The following is a 19,397-nucleotide window of genomic DNA, read 5'->3' on the forward strand; positions in this document are numbered from 1 at the left end:
ACGCATCACGAGAATAGCCAAGTACGACCCTCTCTAGAGCAATTATCAATTCAGTTTCGAAGTAATCACTAATCAGACAATTAGTTAATTGGTTTTGGTCTTGGTTTAACTACGATTTAAAATTGGCTGAGTAGTCTAATTGGTAAGCAATTGGTTTGGTTTTGGTTTCACGACTTGAAAACCACCCCCTATCCCTGATTTCAATTTATTCAGCCACTGATTCGCTTGGTAGCCGAGCTTTTGCCTTACTCGCGTGCCACTCTCGTGACAACCTCCTTTTCACTTTCCTGCATTTTCTTTGCTCAGAATAGACGGGTTTTGCAAAACCATGAAAAAGGTAAGTTTTCCTCGTTGTTTTTCGTGCTAGAGGTAAATCGTCAGGCGCGAAAAGCAACTGGCTACGTGCTCTCAAATCCTTATGGCGGACGGTTTTGCCGCCCCTTTAGCAATATCCACTAAAGTTATGCTAGTGAACTTCCAGGTTTCAACAGATATGATCTCCACTTGTTTCTTTCTTCGTATAATCTAGTGGGTGAAAGATTATACACTATAGAATACCTCGTGATCAGGAGATGATTTGGGGGAAGTTAGGGGTAGAAAGGGGGCCGGAGCCTGGTAGAATAGCGGGCGGGTGGGGTATGGGAGACGGGAGACGGGAGGGCCACATTTTGCCAAACCTACGTTGCGCGCACGAGAAATTATCGAATGTTCGGGTATGTCTAGTAGAGGGGGTAGAGAGGAGGGGAAGTTAGTTTTAATTAGCACTGTAAAAGTGCCGTGGACAGTAGAGTACGGCACTCTTACTTGTCTATAAATGAATTATCAGTAATTTTTTTAAATTTAATTTAAAGTTGATGTCTCTATTTGATGGATACATTTCGTGTGACCATTCTTAAAATGTTGACAAGAGTATCAGTTTTATCTTTCAATCTCAAATATAATAAGCAGTTGGTCCTTTAATCTGTCATAGAAAGCTATATAATTTAGTGAACATTTTTTTCCCCTGCCCTCTTCCAGGCCACTTTTTTGAACAAGAAAAAGAGTCATCTTCACATTGGGATCTGGTTCTAATAATTTTTAGGCCAGATGTCTCGCCTGCCCCCATGTCTTTTTTTTTTTTCAGTACCACTGGATGTCACTGCTTAATAGAGATAAAAGGCAAATCAATGTCTGGTTAACAGTGCTAGCTATCTTCCTTTGGGTCTGTCAAATTGTCAGACTCGAAAGAAGATTGCACTATTATTAATTAAATGTCTTTTGGAATGGCATCACAACATATTGTCCTTAAAAGTATAATATATAGTTTCAAAATGTCAACTGCTGTCTTTCCTCATTGTCTTGTTATAGATAGAAGGATTACTTGCTGCAACACTAACTCCATTTTATAAGAATGGGTAAGCACTTTAATTTGTAATGTGATATTGGAAGACATTCTTTAATTTATAGCTTTTCTCCTAGCTTGCATTGTTCAGGGAATTAATGGATTATAATACTTTGAGTGTGTAGAACGGGACTGCATTAAGGCCCTATACAAAATGCTATTATTTTATATTTTAAAAAATATTAAAAATTATATCCTTAAAAATTACGAGGTATCCCTTTATTAAGAATACACAGGAAGGTGAAAGGGCCAATGTGGTGGTCAATACAATGCATTGTTCCAGAAAATATCCATACCCCTGTCACGAAACGGGTTTTTGGTTCAACTTCCCTCCCCCCTCCCCCTGCCTGCCACCTCTCTCTGGAAATTCCAGTATTTGTTGGCATAACTTAAAATCCTATAAGAATTTTAGCTTTTGAAACCCCTCTTCCCCTGGAATTTCCCTCCTTGGGGTGGGTTTGGATATTTTCTTGAACCTTACCCAAAGCAGAATAACCCTGTTTCTTTAGTGAAAAGGTTGAGAATTGCAAAATTATAAAAGCTATAATTGCAATTTTAAAAGTTGCACACTTTCAGGTTGCACTCTAGCTGCTATTGCATTGTCTTCTATATCTTAAGGCACAGTAAGCCAGGTGAGTAAATACCTTTGTAAAATAATGATTTAATTTTAAAACATAAAAATTTGTCACCAGGGAACTAAATTTAAGTGCAGTAGATGAATATGCTAGACACCTTGAAAAGGAGAACATTAAAGGATTATTTGGTAAGTTTGAGTTTGAAGAGAATTTATATTTTATAGTAATTTAGAGTCCCACATACTCAGATCATGTTTATTATAAATAATCTAAACTAAAATGTATGGTTGCTGTTTATATAGTAATTTCATAACAGAAAGTTAATTATTAACTTGCAGGTTATATCCATGGTAATAGATACTTTAAGGTTAGCTTTCTGACAGGATGAACAAAGCCACAAAAAAATACAAGCCTGGAGTCTATAGAAGCATCTTTAAATAATAATTCATTTTGGAAACTTCCTTGGACTGTCTTAGTTTTCCATAAGCTGGGAAAAAGAGAGACATTTTAAAGTTTTGACAAAAGAACTGTCTAACATATAATTTTCTATAATTTTTGGCTATAAGATGTACGTCAGGTCTCAAACCAATGATAATAAGTGATAGTAATTGGACCGAGTGGAGTACAATTTAGGGGGTAATGGGGCAATTAATTTCAAACTTGGAGAAGTGTGCATTTAGAGGCTGATTTGAAATTACAAGCACAACTACTCCCTGAATTGTTAACGTCATGAGATCCTGAGTTACTAATTAATGATATCAACAACAAGTCCAGGAGAACTTCTTCGGAGCAAAATGTGAATAGCACTTCCCACAAGTTTCAAACAATGTAGGAAATATTAAGAAGGAACCATTAGAGCATATATAACTGATGTTCAAATTTGTCACTGGATACCTGTATTTGGACACCCACATAATTACCACCTATTATGTGACAAATAGGTGTACAGCAAACCAATCACGATTAAGAATTTTGGTATAGATACAATTATAATAATTATAATCATGATCATGCCTCTTAATTAGTTACTTAATGTACACGGTGAGTGGGGTATTTAGTGGGCTGCTTTTGTTCGTTTCTACGTGGAGTTACACATCTTACTAACCTCATCTTCTTGGTTTGTACTGTAAGTTATGGATCCTTGTTTTTTCCCTTCAGTTTATGGCCTCAGAGCTTGATAGGCTTTGCACTGTAAATTGAAAGAGAAAATTTCCAGGCTGTAATCTGCAGGACACTGACCTCAAACTTGGGTAATAAGAGGTATTTTATCTTTGTCAACAGTAACAGGAACATTTGGGGAAAGTACATTACTAACAGTGGAAGAGAGAAAGAAACTGGCAGAAAAATGGATTCAAACAGGAAAAGACAGGTTAAATCAAATCACTAACAGTATTTTTTTGTCTTTTCACTTACAGTATTTGATGAACAGTAAATTTCATCAAATTCACAGTTTCAATATCAGTACAATATCAAACAGACTTGTAATGCAATGTCAATGGACTAGCATCCCATCCAGGGGTAGGGGGGGGGGGGGGGGAGTTGAAATTCTCCTAGTTACTTCAAGGAAATCCAAGAGATTACAAGTGCCACCTTGATGGGCTAAGGCTCAAAATAATGCAGACTTTACCTTAGATTACCTTTGTTGCGAAACATAATTCATCGTAGACAAGCAACTCTGACTTCAGTGAGTGTTGCAATCAAATTGATAAAATTAAAAAAAAATAAATACATTTGTTAAATGTTGAATATTTGTAGTGGTCAAATCACTTAACAAGCGACACCTAGCTACATGTATTTCTCAGGCATGCTACTTAGACTGAAAGAAAAAATAATTCAAATAAACATAGTAGGCTTAAAATTCCCAACTGGTGGGAGGCAGACCTGTTGGGTATTTACAACCGTGACCAAGGAGTTGAATCAGTGTCTCCCAAAAAACACCTCCAGTTTAGTGGTCAGGGCAGAACTTGAACATACGACCCCCGATTTCTAGTCTGGTGATCTAACCACTCAACCACATGCTGCCTCTACATAAATGCTAGCCAAAGACTGAGTGTCCACCTTGGCTTGCCCCACCCACTTATAAGTATGTTGGTATATACAGCCATAGCTATGCCCATTGGTGGAAAAAGAAAGTTTGAGAGTATGGCTTAACACAATGGCTCACCACAATCTCTGTGGCCTGAGAGCTTGACAAATTACATTTCCTTCCAGATTTGATCATATCATAATACAAGTTGGGACCTCCAACTTAAAGGATTCACAAGAGCTGGTAATTAACAGTGAACAATATATTAAATTACCGCATCAAAAACTACTTAGAGATATATTTTCAACAAATCAGTTTTAATCCTTTAGGAACTAGCTTTTGTTAGATAAGTTTTAAGAATACAAAATGCAACAACAAGTCAACAACAAAGAACAAACAAAAACAGAAACTTCATTTATACCCATAGTCATCCTCGGAGTCCCAGGGGCAGTTAGTGGGGGCGGGGAAGTCTAAACGGGCGAGAAAAAAAAATCGGGCGAAGAAAAGTCCCTGGGTCTCCGAGGATGACCCGTAGTAAAATGTTTGCAAATAGACCAAATAAGTAAAGAGAAAAGAGAATTTTACTTTACTTTTACTAACTGAATTTTGTCGATTTGTTTTTAATACCTTTAAAGGCAAGACATGCTGAAGATACAGGTGCGACAGCAATTGGTTTAATGGCCACAAGCTACTTTTCTCCAAAGTCTGTAGGTGTGTATTCATTTCCTCCTCATAAAGTAACACGACACATTCTGAAAGGATTCCGTTTGTCCCTAGTTGCAAGTTGATGCGGAATAAAAAAATATGCAAGTATGGAATCTCGTTTAACCTGTCAGAGCAAATATCGGTAAAATACTGAAACAAACGAAGCAGAATTGGTTGACTTCGAAATGTTCGTCTCAGTCGCTTTACAAACGGAACAGTGAAGATACAACGCGCATATACATAGACGTTTTCCCGCGCTTTTAGCAGGGACATCTTCAAGCCTTTCTTCAAGCCTGGATTTGCTCCTGATTGATTAAAATTACAGTATGTGTTCTCTGATTGGTCAACGCAGGACAATAGAGCCCAACAGAAACAAGTCAAAGAGTCAGTCAAAGGTACCCTCCATTATGCCACATTTCCGGGGATCGGTCGGACCGAAGTTTGTCGTTCCACTTTGTCAAGTTACCGATTCGTTCCCCTACTCCTCTTCAGTAGATTTCACGCATTCGGCTAGAGTAATTGCTTTGATTTGGTTTTACGACCCTCAGTTGAAAACCCATCTAAAATCAGTCGAAGATCGCTATTGTAGTAAAAAGTACATTCATTTTCTTTCTTTTCCACAGATGACCTTGTCGAATATGTTCGTCTTGTGGCGGAATGTGCACCAAACACTCCGCTGTTTTACTATCATATCCCAGCTTGGACACATATTCCATGTAGGTGAAGAACTTGTGAGTCAGTCTGCAATGTAATGTGAATTTGTAACAAACAAACAAACAAACTAGTAAGCTTAAGTCTTGAGAACATTTGGACAGTGTATCGTTGAAAACGAGGCGTGCATTGGTGTGTGTTGGGAAGTGGAGTGGCGGGACATAATCCGAGAGAGAGGGGGGAGGTCACACAGTTATCCAATGTTTTAACTCAGTTTTGTTGCCATCACAGTTTTAATGGAAGACTTTTTGGAAGCTGCAATGCCCAAGATTCCAACATTAGCGGGATTGAAGTTCACAAGTATTGACTTGTTTGACTTGGGCCGCTGCCTTGTTCTCGGCGAGGAAAAGATTCAGATTCTCTTTGGAGGTGACGAGGTTGGTAGCGAAGGCTTACGCCTAGTGGAAGAGCGCGAAATTAAGTCATCACAAGATAGGAACCTGAAATAACGGCGATGATGGGTATGCCATGTCAGAGGCACTCTCACGGGCGTTACTGCTTTTTAAGTCAAAACAGTACTAAAATTATGATGAAGTGTGGACAAAGTAAGGAGAATTTTGGTTTTGAACCAAGGGCTTATCTTTTGTTTTCTGTAGATTCTCGTAAGCGCTTTAGCTATGGGGGCTCGTGCTACCATTGGAGGGTAAGCAAACTTTATCATTCGTTTCTTTTGCTCAATTTCACCGTCTTATTTTACGTAATAAGCTGAAAAATGTGGAATTTGCGGGAAGAAAACATAACAGAACATAATTAACTGATGGCAAGCTTGACAGAAATGCGAGCTCGCAGATAAACTCAATCGGTGGTTGAGTTCGTCTGTGCCTCTGGTTTTGGCTTGTAGATTGTTGCACTGACCAATTCTGTTCTGATCTTTCTTTACCTCGATAAACTATTGGTTCGCGGTTTCGTGTAATTTGGTGACTTCAAACATTGCAAAAAGTAATTTTCTGGTTTCTTTTGTTTTTGTTTTAGAACGTATAGCTTCGCTGGGAAGTTGCACAGTCGAATTATAGATGCCTTTAACAAAGGAGATATCGAAACAGCAAGAACAGAACAGGTATTTAATCGCTCTAAGGGTTATCATTGTTCGTGTTGTAGTTAAATTTGTCTCAGTATTAATATATTGTGTACAACGACTAAACCCGATTTCAAGAAAAACCATTCCCGTAAATAGAACAGAGAACTTGTTAGAAGTTGCATCAGTTTGGGGGTAGCGAATAAAAATCCATCCAGTGGCAGAAAGAAGGATTTGAACCAGGGGCCTCGGGAATAAAAATCCGACGCCCTAACTTAAACCACTAGGTCACGCCACCATGGCATCCTGTTCAATACTTTAGTCATCCATGATAAGCTTGCTGTTCTTTTGTTCTCACATTTAGTATCGATCTCAAGCCATGATCAAACTTTTCATTAAATACGGTATGTAAAGTGGAGTGCTTTGACAATAATGTGTGCAGTTTGACGACTAACTTGAACTTTTTAACTGAAAAGCAGGCACAGTTTAGTGTGTACTACATGACGGTTTTTTCTCTGTACTTCCAGGAGGCCATCCGGGCGTCGCGAAAGCCATCATGAGATTTCTTGGCTTGGACCTAGGGCCTGCTCGTTCACCTCTTTCGCAGTTAAGCGAGAGCGTGGAAGCAGGATTAAGGGAAGAATTAGACGGTATTGGATTTTTTACTTGGCGTTAAAAGAAAATAAACGCGTCAATTTTACTACGAGGCGCGAAGTAATTTTTATTCTCGTAGTTAAAGTTTTATGGTGTGAAAATTCTAAATAACGTGTTAACAGAGAAAATTATAAGTTAATATATTAATGTGGCAGAACTATGTAGCTGAGTAAGGACTGGAACATTTCATAGGAATGTTAGACATGCCGTGAAAACAGTTACAGGCTTTGCCTAGCAGAGTTTTGTTCAAATAGCCAACACAGCTTTTTTTTTTAACACGTCCATACAGAGAAACAAAAAAATAATAATTGACGAAAGGTTTAGCAAGAAAAATACGTTTAGAAAACAAATAACTCTGTGAGAGCTTATTCATTTAACTTACATAGTGAAGCAACTATTTTCTCCTTGAAATAGCCAAAAATATTGTTTCAACATAACAGAAGTGTTAAGGTAAATCTAACAAGGGGAGAACCTCGTTAAAGCGGACACCAAAGAGACAGACAAGAGTGTCCGTAACGCAGAGGTGTTGGTATTAGGTTCGACCAGAAGCATATTACCTAGGTGATATGCTTCTGGTTCGACTGAACCAAATTCTTAGTTCTTTGTAATTTTTTCCTTTCCAATAATCGTTGACGCATTTAATAATATCGGGTTGAAATGACTGCTCAGGACAACAATTGCATCATTTTGACAACAGTTTTATTAAAATATATCGATTTCCACAACACCCTCGTGTCTATATCTCCTACGTCTATGATAGAATTCCAGTATTACAGTGAAGTATGTTACATCATTGACTTTTATCATAAGCACATTTTTCAAGAACGAACATCCAGCCCATAGTAATAAACATCTATGTACTAATTAAAGGTTGTACAGGTTAGTTCCAGCACCCCTTCAGTGCACACAACTTATGCTGCCTCGTCTCCAGGCTCGGGGAGTGCGGAGCTTGATGGCAAGTAGGCAAAACGCTTATCTTCTCTATGTCCGTCCCAGAACTCCACGCCCACCGCGTAAAGCGAAGAGAGGGGCCAGGGAGTGGACCTAGTGCATGGTGATATGGAAACATCTAACTGTAATCTTATCGAAGTGAAATTCACGAAATATAAACGACATTTTTCTAGGCATAATTATTTTCTTAGATAATTTTTCTATATTTAATCTCTCGAATATTAAAAAAAGGATCGCATCTTTGTGAAAAGTAAGTGCAACACACATTGTAAAGGAAGGATTAATTAAAAGAATTGCTTTCCTAACCTGTATTTTAATTTTTTATTATTATTTAATCGTTATTTGCACTAACCTCTACCACTAACCAGAGGCTTTTTCGTGTTAGGATGACTCGGCATCACTGGTCTGAACCCCCTCCCCCTCCCCTCTGTGCAAAAAAAGCCTCTGTCACCAGTAATAGGTAGCCATTTATCAAGAGAGAAAAACCTGAGTAAATAAAGCGATTTAGGACTCGAGTGTCTCTTAGTTAATCATTTCTTTACACCTGAATGGATTAAAGAAGCTCAGTCACGGAATTTTGAGTTATTATGGCCACGTACAAAATTTCCATACAAATTAAAGGAAATTTGAAAATAGTAGTTTATATAAAAAAAAGAAGAAGAAGAAGAACACTTACAATAATAAACCATAAAGGAACAAGGATGATTAAGGATGGAGAAGATTTATACGGATTACAAACGGAGAACATGAGAAATTTGGGCTCAACTTTTCGAGATGCGCAAACGGTGACGTAGCTCCTTTAATTTGGATTTCTTGCCGAGAGAGAACTATGATCGTTTAAGTCACTACAAGTACAAACCGACCACAAGGAAAAGCAAGAGGGAACATCCAAGCACACCATGAAACGCGACAAACAATGGCAAGTGTAGGAAAATTTGAATTTGATTTCACATTTCGTATCTAGTCTGACTTAAAACTCCATTGTAACGGTAAATATTAGTCAGTTACACGACTACTTTCAAACCTTGCGGAAGATAAGCTCTATTTAAGACATTAATAGGCCGCTTTACAGTTGTGTGCTCGTTTACCTGGCCTATGAATGTAAGCGAGGCTGGAGTTGACCTTGCTTTGATACAGACCTCTCTGCTCTTCTCATTTAAATGCAAACTAGTTAGCATCAGAGCAACTTGATTTACACAACAAAAGCAGTGAGGTCTGCCTCAAAACAAGGTCACCTGCAGCCTCGCTGCCATTCAAAGGCCAGGTCACTGAACTGACAACTGTAAAACGTATTACGATTTCAAGGCGCGCTGACCATCACATTGTAAAGTGTCGGGTGTAGTCGTATTCTATCGTAGGTATAACAGCCTGAACAAATTTGAGAAAGATGAGTAAGTACCTAAAAAAACGTCAAGGAAAATGTTATACCATAGTCTGAATACACGTAGAATTAGAAGCTAGCCTCTTCCAGGCGTTCAGTTAGTTGGGGCGCAGCGCAAAAAATGGCTCACGGAAAAATAGGGGAGAAGCGTAGCGCTCCTAGCACCAAGTCTCTCTCTCCATTATTTCGCTACGCCGTTTTCTCCGCTGTGCCCCAACTAAATGGTGGAGACTTTGCAGAGGTCATAGGTTCGAATCCCGTTCTAGCCTGATATTGTAGGCTTGCTTGAGATAAAATGTAACTCTCGAAAATCTTATTCCCTCGTTGCCTCTGATTTTGTCTTCACGTGTCGAAATAACACATGGTTGTTTCTCATAACGCGTGATCACGTTATCATAACGCCTAATCTTCACGTACAATCACCATAACTATCTTAAAGGATACATATGAACACCAAGCTCTCCTCCGCCGTCAGCTACTGTTTGGATAATCTTCTTCATTACGTCTGCGTGCCTGCCAATAGAAAACAACCACGTGACTGATGGGATTATCCACTGTTAAAGATCTCCCAAGCGCATTCCAGCTGGCTGTAAGCTGTGCTCCAAGGTCACACATGGACCGTATAGCGGCTGCCAGAGGCGCCATCGTATGCTTTCCGTTCGACCTTGTTGAGCTGCGTCGTTGCTGTACTTTGCGACGGCGATTAGCCGCGACATTATTATTATTATTATTATTATTATTATTATTATTATTATTATTATTATTATTATTATATTACTTTCTGCAATGTTTGATGGTATTACAATTTCCCTTGATTAATTCTCTTAATCTTGCCACAACTGAAAATAAAATCATACACTAAAATAGGCCTTCATCAAGGTTAAGTGCCAAAAATAGTCCTGAAAACCCGCCTGAAGATTTCCGATTTCCAGTAATTGCCGGCAAGGGACTCAAAGTCAGAAGCCTAAACTTTTTCTTATTTCAAGCAAAAAATCAAAACTTTCCCTCAAGGATAACGCCTGCAAAATGTTGGTCTATCATTAAAAAATGAATGATGAGATAACGTGTGTTTGCAACCCAACGTATTGGGTGTTCTCTGAAATAAAAAAGGCCTGGATTAAAACCAAATTCTCTCAAGGAGGATAATTCAGTTTACTATTTTTTTTTTTCAAGGACACGGTAACGAGTAATGCAATCTGATTGGTTCTCAGTGCGATCCGGACGGTCACGGTAAAGAGCGCGCGATGCGTGTGTGGAAAAGGTCAACAATTATGAAAGTGATTTGAGGGTGTGAGGAAAAAATAAGTTATTTACCGGCTTAGAGTCGGTCCATAGAGTGAAAAACTGTGACCTCGCACTTGAAAATACAGCCTTGGGCCTGCAGCATTTTCCAGACCTCGGTCACAATTTTACATTATATGGACTTCCCAGCTGGTAAATAAAATTTATATGTATGTACTAAAACAACATGGAGAATTATGATGTCGATCGAGATCGAGAGACTGACTCACCTACAAGGATGAACAGACGCCATAGTCATAGGCAAGTGAGGATGGGCTTCTACTGTTACAGTCTTTTTAGCGTGATCCTTGAACATAAACAACACTGTGTCAACATCGTCAACCTTGCAAGTGAATATATGAAAGACCATATATTTGAACTGCGGAGAAAGATACGAAGATATGTACTGCGATGATCAATCATATCTTCATATTGTCAACCTTGATGCAGTCTGTACCTTGGCGCAGTACAATCAGGTGTGGAGAATCAATTAATCAAGTATTGTGTTAGGCACATTGTTAACTTTGTGCATCATAAAATCTTGAAGGAGCGCATACACAGTATTTTGAGTTATTCTGGTTACGTTCAAAATTACCTTTAAATTGAAGGAAACATGAAAATAGTAGTTTACTTAGATAGAAAAACACCAAAGAGATAATAATAAACCATAAAGGAACAAGGATGGTCAAGGATGGAGAAGATTAACACTGATTACAAATGACGAACTTGAAAAATTTAGGCTTAACTTTTCAAGATGCATAAACCGTGACAGCTCCTTTAACTTTCCCTAGGGAACCTCAAAATCTCGGGGGAGGGGACTCTCATGCAAAAAGGTCGGGGAACCCCTCGGAAAATTTGAATTAAACCCCTGACGGAAACCAATCTGGGTGTGGTTTGAGCTTTGTTAGACACCTTAAAGATACCACTTTAAAAAGAGGACATGATTCCTGCAGTACAACCCATGAAGATGCCTGCTTTTACCTCTATTTTGAAAGGAAAAAGCAGTGAAACTATAAACCACCTAAATGGCCATAAATCGGCCTAACAAACTCACGAGAAACAAGGAAATACTGACACCTGAAATAAAATGAGCTAGTATATTTTTGTTCAATACTCGTTCATATTTTTCAGCTCAAGAGTAGAACTGTTTTTCCCATACAAATCCTTACCAGAGTTAAAACTCTTGTGTAACCTCACAACTGTTTGTACATGCAAACCCATTATCTGAGCTTCGGCTACCTGTGTTGTACATTAATGCAGTCTACAGGGAATATTATATTTAAAATAAAACATTTTTACCTGACTCATGTCCTCATACATCTCTTCCACAGTAAGTGGCTTTCGGTTCTGCAAAAGACACATTCAGCAAATAAAAGTCACTGACTGAAAGACTTTTCAACAACAATACAACTGCTGATGGAGGGTTGTCTAGTCCTGGGATTTTTGATAAGTCAGACAAGTAAAATGATAGAATATACAATGTTGCCTGGTATGGGTACAAAGAAAATAAGTTTTCCAGCCTGCTCCTTAGTTGCTTAAGGTGTTGTCCAATGCAGGGATACCCTCCAGAATTAAATTCGCCAGTCCCCAGGGGAGGGGTTGGGGGTTGGGGGTTGCAGTCCTGTCTTTGTGCAGGACTTTTTTGCTATTTGTTTGACTCTTCATAAAAATGATAGAATATGTTACATAATTATGTAGTTGTTTCACTTCCACCAATAGAATGATTGCCAAGTGGCTGAGAAATAAAGTAAACTCCAGATTTTATATCATGCCTTCAAAAATGCTTTTCAAATGTCAGGAATGCTGGAAATGGTGTTTTAGAGGGTAAAATCAGGTTCAAAATTTCCAGGGAGGATTCCTCGACCCCTCTAGAAGCTGAAGGCTGATGGCATTAAAAGTCATTAAGGTGTACAATCCCCCTTTCAGGAATTCCTGAATCTGTCCCTGAACCCATTTGTACACCTCAGTGGGGAGAGGCAAAGTGAGGGGCAAGTCTCTTGCCAAAGAACACAACACAATAATGCACCTAGCAGTGGCATCCAGACCACTTGATCCAGAGTACAGTGTGGTAACCATTTAGCCACTGCACCTTAATCCACTTATCATTTGAAAGGCTAGTCATTAAAATTAACTAAAAGCATTCCTACCTCATTGTAGCCAAACAGCCATAATCTTGGTGTCTGATAGTATTTATCATATGTGATGTACATGTCGTAAGTTCTTGTTTGCAGAATTCCACCGGAAGCGCTCACATCTACTGCACTCTCCCCCGACTCAGTTTTTGAAGTTGGTTGGATTGATAGGGTGGCCTACAACATTCAATAACATTTGATATACCTAGTATACATGTAATCATGTGACCCAACATTCACGTACCTCAATAACTGTAAGCCCAGAAAATAGATACTAAAATCATAACAAGGACTTAATGCAGTCAGGACTTATTGAGGAGCTTTTACTCATGTTCTGAACACTTTCCAAACAAGAATACCAGCTTTACGATGAATTCAAAATACCTCATCACTCTCCAACATTCCACTTTCTTCAAAAGCTGAAAACAAAAAACAAGAAAAACTATATTTTAACCATATAACTATGCTTAATAGCAATTTAGGTTAAAATCAAAGTCTCCTCCAATCGAGAGGGGAAATGCCATGGAGATTAAATGGAGACACTCCAATGTTACTGCTTTGCTAAGAACTTGACACAATGACATTAGCCAGCCTATGCGGCCTGGCTAAAACTTGGCCTGTGAACATTATGCACAAGCTGGGAAAATTTGCTGGTATAATTTGTCAAGGCCACATGCATCTTCCAACCACGGGTGTATGGCTCTGATAATCATAGATATCAGTAACCGATAAGAAATATCTAAAAGGGGTGATACCTTCCATATCCACTGCCTCTTCTTCATCATCTTCCTCCTTGTCATCATTTTCTGCAGGTGCTATGTCTTTTGTGGTCTGTGTAAATAATACAAATAAATGAGAGCATGTTTTTACGTCTGTTCTGAATATAAATTGTAGGATTTTTCTATGATAGCAGGGTTGTCATTAAAGGCAGTAACCATTAGCACCTGTTGCAGCTAAGAATGACTGTCACAGAGGCCTTGATGTTACAAGGGAATATGCCTGTTGTTAGACAGGCATAATTCACCCACGAGGGAACACGTTAGTTGCAGGTGTTCAGAGCAAGGTAACAGGTAACTCAAATGTAATCTTAATATGACAGTACAAAACTTATACATCTCTATTGATCTTAGCAAAATGTTTGATGCAGGAGGGCAGCTGGTTTTCACAGGTGGGCAAAACTATTTGAACTGAACTTCTTTAAAAGGAAAGCCTTCTGCTAGCAAACCAAGTGGGCAAAATCGTCCTTGCAGCTGGTCAAATTGCATGGTGCCAAGCCCTTGATGAAACCCCCAGACAAACAGGCAAATACCTTGTCAGATTCAAGCGTCATCTCTGCAAATGATTCCTGGGCACCAGTCACAGCCTGCTCGCCACTTGGGTCAACATGGTGATGAGTGTCCACCCACCCACCATCTTCATCGGGTTCAACAATGGCCTCATTTTCTTCTTGATGTTCCATTTCCTTGCACCGCTTGTAGCATGGAACTACATGTTAGAAACAAAACACACTGAATACTCACGACAGGAGAATGCCATTAAATTACACAATTTTCAGTTTTATTTTATCTGCATTACTACACAACTACCTGGTATAATTTTAGATATTTTAACAACTGTGTCCTGTCTAGTGCTTTGGTAGCTACTTAGAAACCAGTAGTGACTGATACATTTGGTAGGTTGATTGATTGATTGATTGATTGACTGACTGACTGACTGACTGACTGGTGGAGGGATGGACGGAAGGACAGACGGATGGGTGGATTGATTGAGTGAGTGAATGATTGTTTGATTGATAAATTTTGTTTTCAAGATTAATTAGGCAAATTAGCTGTTGTTGCAAATTTAGGAAACTGGTGTTTCCAAGTAATTGCCCCTTAATTAGATTGCAGTGAAGAATTGTTGGCTGCAGGCACAGGTCGTGGTTATATATGATTGTATTACTGGTTGCAGGATACATAATGATGGAAAACACTTTTCTATAAGTATTGATGGAAAATTCACCCTAATCATGAGAAGTGTACATAGATCTCATGAAAGGAAATATAATGTTTTGGGGTTATTAATGTAACCTTTACGAACTATAAGACCAGGAGTTTGAAATATTTGGAAACATGATTAGAAGCATCTTTGAGAAGTGACAAGGTTAAGGTTGAATCCAAGATATACACTGTACAGGGTGAATATTTAAGCTTGGAGCCCAAGCATACCATTTTTTGTATACAAGAACTGCTTGTCTGCTGGGAGATAACTCTTTATTTTGCTTTCATCTGGACCTGTGTCCCTGAAAAACAAGACAGGGTCAAAGGAGCAATCTACAGTGCAGAGAACCTGTCCAATGGAAATCTAAGGAAGGCGAGGTAGTTAGACAGATGGGGTAACAGTCTCGTTCCCAGAACTGCCTGTCTCTATGTCCAAGCTTGGTGTCCAAGTACGATTCTTGCTGGGCACTAATGTGAACACACCTTTTTTCCAAGTACTTCACCAGAATTTGGGCACAGTGCCCATGCCTGGGTACAAGGTCTTGATCTTGTCCTTAGGCTCTAGATGGTACTTTGATACTTGGAGTATCGGTGTCTGAATGCATTTACTATTTTGTGCCGATGCCCAGGCACCAGCGCCCAAGCACCAAGTGTGGACATAACTTTAGCCAGTTGGACCTTGGCTTGAGGAAAAGGTGACTCTGGAGACACATGATTTGGTAAAATAAGATCCTTAGACTAAGTTTTTCACTAACTCATTGTTGGTTTCCTTCTCAGCTTGATTATCAGCTGGACCCTAAAGAGTGGTGGAAATCGAGCCTGGTTCCCTTTCCAAAAATATCACAATCTGATTGCTACCTAAAACTGTTCAAACACAGCAGCTACAAACCTTCAGGAAGTTAAAAACTGGCTCACTGGGAAAATGTTTAGGTGAGTCCACCATAACAAAACATATTTAAATGCCACATCCAGTGAGAACTTTACTTCAGTTTTAAATTCCCCTTACGGAATCCCTTAAGGTCTGTAAGCACTGTAATCAAAGGGTTTTAGTCAATGATAAACCAATACAAACCATTTCCATGTTGGACAATGATGGACTAAATGATCACCAGCTGCAACAAACTGTGAATCAAATGCACAAAAATAATTAATCCAAAAAAACAACTTGGATAAAGACAGTAACAAGTGCAGTAATGAACTAAAACTGCTAAGGTCTCAAGTAAGGTAATGGTCTTAGTATTACTTCATATGGAGAGGGGAGGGTATGGTGAAGGGCATGGTTTTCACGCAATGTTAAGTCTGGGACAGGGTACTGAAATCAGACAGTTTTGGTCTAGAATAGAGTATAATTTACCAGAAAATGGCCAGTGTATAAATAAGTTAGTCTAGAACAATATTCTTCTCCAGCAGTTCTAGAATAGAAATTGAAGAAGCGACTTTGAAAGATATTGGTTTAATTAGCGTATGCTAGACTATGATGATGATAAAGTTTCTGCACTGAAAATAGCTAGTCAGGGATGGGGTAGGGGTTTTTGGTGCCTAGTCTAGACTACGGATGCAAAATCAAACTTATCAAGGTCTAGTATAGGGTAAGGGTTTCAGTGTGCCAGCGACAGACCCCCCTACCAAAAGACTTACAGAGTACTTCCTCAGGCTTCATACTGAAGTTGTCAGCTCTTTTAGACCAAACCCGAAGTTGGCGCATAATTGAAGGGGTGCATAGAAAAAGACCCTAAGTGACATCTGATAGACGGCAAGATTCTCCTAGCAAATTGCTTTTCACTTCCTCCTACAGGAAAGGAGAATTTGACATGAGATCAAGAGTCACTTAGGACTTTTTTTCTATATACCCCTTTAATTATGCTGTGGTCCACTGGTCCAGACTAGATTGATGGTTCATTGGTTCAAGTGCTTTACTTTAGTTTCTGTAGCATGCAGTGACAAAAAGTATCCTTACTCTTCCCTGGATGGGATGTTAGTCCCTTGGACCATAATTAATTACATCCACACTTTCCCTCCCAAGGCCCTCCTTCCCCATCCATTAACTCCATCAGTCACTTATAACCCCTCAAGAACTCCTTAATGGCTTTGCAAGCATTTCTCATCTGCCCTTCCCACTCAAGTTGAATACACTGAAATTGCTTTCTGAAGAACTCCACATAACCCTGCAGGGCCATGATGTCATCCCTGGTCCTCAACAGCTGCATACAGAATTTCTTGTGCAATGGTCCATTTAACAAATTGAAGTCAGTTTCTCATGCATCTGTCTTGTTATTGATCATGAATTTCATCATCACATAGTCACATAAGCAGTGGATCCACGACGCAAAACTCATTGTCAATAACAGGACAGATGCATGAAAAACTAACATCAAGTTGTGTTTTACAATAACAAATTGTCAAATTGTCCACTCTCGCTCGTTGTCGCATCGCATAAATTATAAATTCATGTGTCTGTCTGCTTATTGACAATGAAAATTAGCCACTGAGCACGTAAGAATTTCTACAGTTATCATAAAATTTAGGTTAATCCCCAGCTTTTTGTCAGGTTGCTACAACCTTAGGCCATTCAATGTTACATCCCCCTGCTTCTTTCTCTCTCCCCTCCCACCCTCCACTGACTGTAGTAGAATGACATGGGACAATATCGTCACCTGATCAATCACGTGATCAAAAGCAAAAGGGAAGATGTCAAGCAAATGAACCAGTCATGTTAGCACTCTCTAAATTAGTCTTTAGTTACAAATTCCTCACAATACGTCTACAGTGTACATGATGATAATAATTATTATGTTTCCTAAAGGGGCTAAGAAAGTAATTTCTAAGGGGTTAACTCTGTCTGTGTTACTTAAGTATTTCGCAGTAAGTTTAGAAGGAAACTGAGGGAGTGAAGAAAAATCAGGTTATTTTTGGTGGGGGCGGAGGGGGGGACACATTGCTTTGTGACTCATCTTGTCCACTGGGAGAGGGGATGGTAAAATGGAAAGGCCACAGTTTGCAAGGAAGCATTTAAGCTTATATTCCTGGCTGGAAAGAAGCACTGTAGGATAGTAGTTATTACACTTATTTCGATCTGATAGCTGCGTAGTGGAATAACTAAAACATGATTTATACTTTATACTTTATCCAGGATCGCCAATTATTGGATTATTAGATCGTGTCACGAAACGAATACTATTTCGTTTTCGTTTCGTATAAGCACCGCTACAAGCACTCAAAAGTGAAATAACATGTCCTAAGATCAGAAATAACAATTGCAAAATTAAAAAGAGTAAACGAAACTCAACTATAGCTATGAGCTAAGTTCAAACCCCAGAGCTGAGCAAAGTTCAAATTCACTGTGAGAAAATAGCGTATAGAAATACCTATAAACATACCTCTTCCGGTGTAATCACACCAGTTTCCTGAAACTTCGATTCCTGTATACAACGCAGGAAAATGAAATCCATTTACGGGGCAAATCTACAAATAGTATAAAACAGGAACTTCCCTTCGCGTTTATCAACAGGGGTATACACTACCTTCAAAACCGGAGTTAAGTATTCCGCGACTCCAAGGGCAGTTCCCTTCATCTTATTTATAACGTCTTGCATCGCCATAATGAAGATCTGGTCTACAATATATTTCTTTCCGTGCAGTAAATCGCAGGACAACTCCAACGTCCTCCAGTCGAAAGGACGCAATTGACTGCTACAGACGGCGAAGACAAAAACTGTGCATATGTTTAAAAGTACGTCCGCTGAGCAGTTTAGTTCCGAGGAGCGCGTCACACAACATCCAGATATCACTAGAGTCACGCATAGGGTCACGCATGGCAAACAACCGTCTGTTCAAAAGAGTTTCACCTGAGAGATTTCTTTTTGATATTTTTTTCTCTTTTTGCGTCCCCGTTTCCAACGCCCCCTTCTTTCCATTGAATAATTTAGATTTTGACCCCCCCCCCCCATTTTTTCTGGGTGTTATTACTTTACATTCTGCCCGCTCATTCCGTTTAATGTTTATTTACTCATTTATTTATTTATTTATTTACTTATTTTCATTCCGTTTACGTCGTAAAACCAAAGTAACCATTCTGCCAATCGCAAAGGATACAGACAATCCAATGAACCAATCAGCACTCGATCGAAGTAATTACAAGTAGCTGACGAGCAAGTCACGATTGGCTTAAGTTTTACTTCTGATTGGATAAAAGAAAAGTGGCGCGAGTTTTTTTCAAGGCAATCGAGTACTGTAGTAATGCACAACCAAACCCTTATCGACACTCAAGCTAAAACCGCTCTAAGTGGTAGTCGTAAACCCGGGGGGGGGCACTACCATATATGGGTTATATAGGTATGTGCCGCTGTGAAGGGTATGGTTTTCAAGCAGTTTACTCTAGGACAGGGTATATAAATCAGAGCGTTTGGGTCTAGAATAGGGTATCATTTTTCACAAAACTGAGTGGTTGGTTGAAGATTTTATCTAGAGTAAGGAAACCAGTAATTGCCACTCAAAAATATAAAAAAATCAAATCGGCAAGTTTAAATTTACGCAAATCAGCCTCAACAGTGTCGATAGATGGGGGAATTTGGGGAGTTTACTCTAGTATAGGTTAGCAAAATTCAGC

General features: G+C 39.1%; 2 protein-coding genes across 2 annotated transcripts; one reads left to right on the forward strand and one right to left on the reverse strand.

The window, feature by feature from the left end:
• The first annotated feature begins 205 nt into the window (after positions 1-205).
• LOC110044232 (N-acetylneuraminate lyase-like) lies at positions 206-8,323 on the forward strand. Its single transcript, XM_089293349.1, has 12 exons — positions 206-337; positions 1,348-1,394; positions 2,074-2,144; positions 3,238-3,325; positions 4,168-4,225; positions 4,618-4,693; positions 5,311-5,403; positions 5,630-5,775; positions 5,995-6,041; positions 6,371-6,455; positions 6,778-6,817; positions 6,941-8,323. Exons 1-12 carry the CDS (start codon positions 329-331, stop codon positions 7,087-7,089), a joined length of 909 nt encoding a protein of 302 aa, XP_089149475.1. The 5' UTR covers positions 206-328; the 3' UTR covers positions 7,090-8,323.
• Positions 7,745-18,517, reverse strand: LOC110044254 (ubiquitin-like-conjugating enzyme ATG3). The gene is made up of 12 exons (XM_089293344.1): positions 18,313-18,517; positions 18,169-18,210; positions 15,864-15,913; positions 15,020-15,093; positions 14,122-14,297; positions 13,568-13,643; positions 13,197-13,231; positions 12,828-12,989; positions 11,980-12,027; positions 10,911-10,987; positions 9,844-9,912; positions 7,745-9,417 (listed from the first exon to the last, which is right to left on the reverse strand). Exons 1-12 carry the CDS (start codon positions 18,388-18,390, stop codon positions 9,336-9,338), a joined length of 969 nt encoding a protein of 322 aa, XP_089149470.1. The 5' UTR covers positions 18,391-18,517; the 3' UTR covers positions 7,745-9,335.
• Between the last annotated feature and the right edge of the window lie 880 nt (positions 18,518-19,397).

This window comes from Orbicella faveolata, unplaced genomic scaffold (genome assembly GCF_042242905.1).
Source record: "Orbicella faveolata isolate gen_17 unplaced genomic scaffold, um_ofav_v1 contig_25, whole genome shotgun sequence".
In the NCBI taxonomy this organism is placed as follows: domain Eukaryota; kingdom Metazoa; phylum Cnidaria; class Anthozoa; order Scleractinia; family Merulinidae; genus Orbicella; species Orbicella faveolata.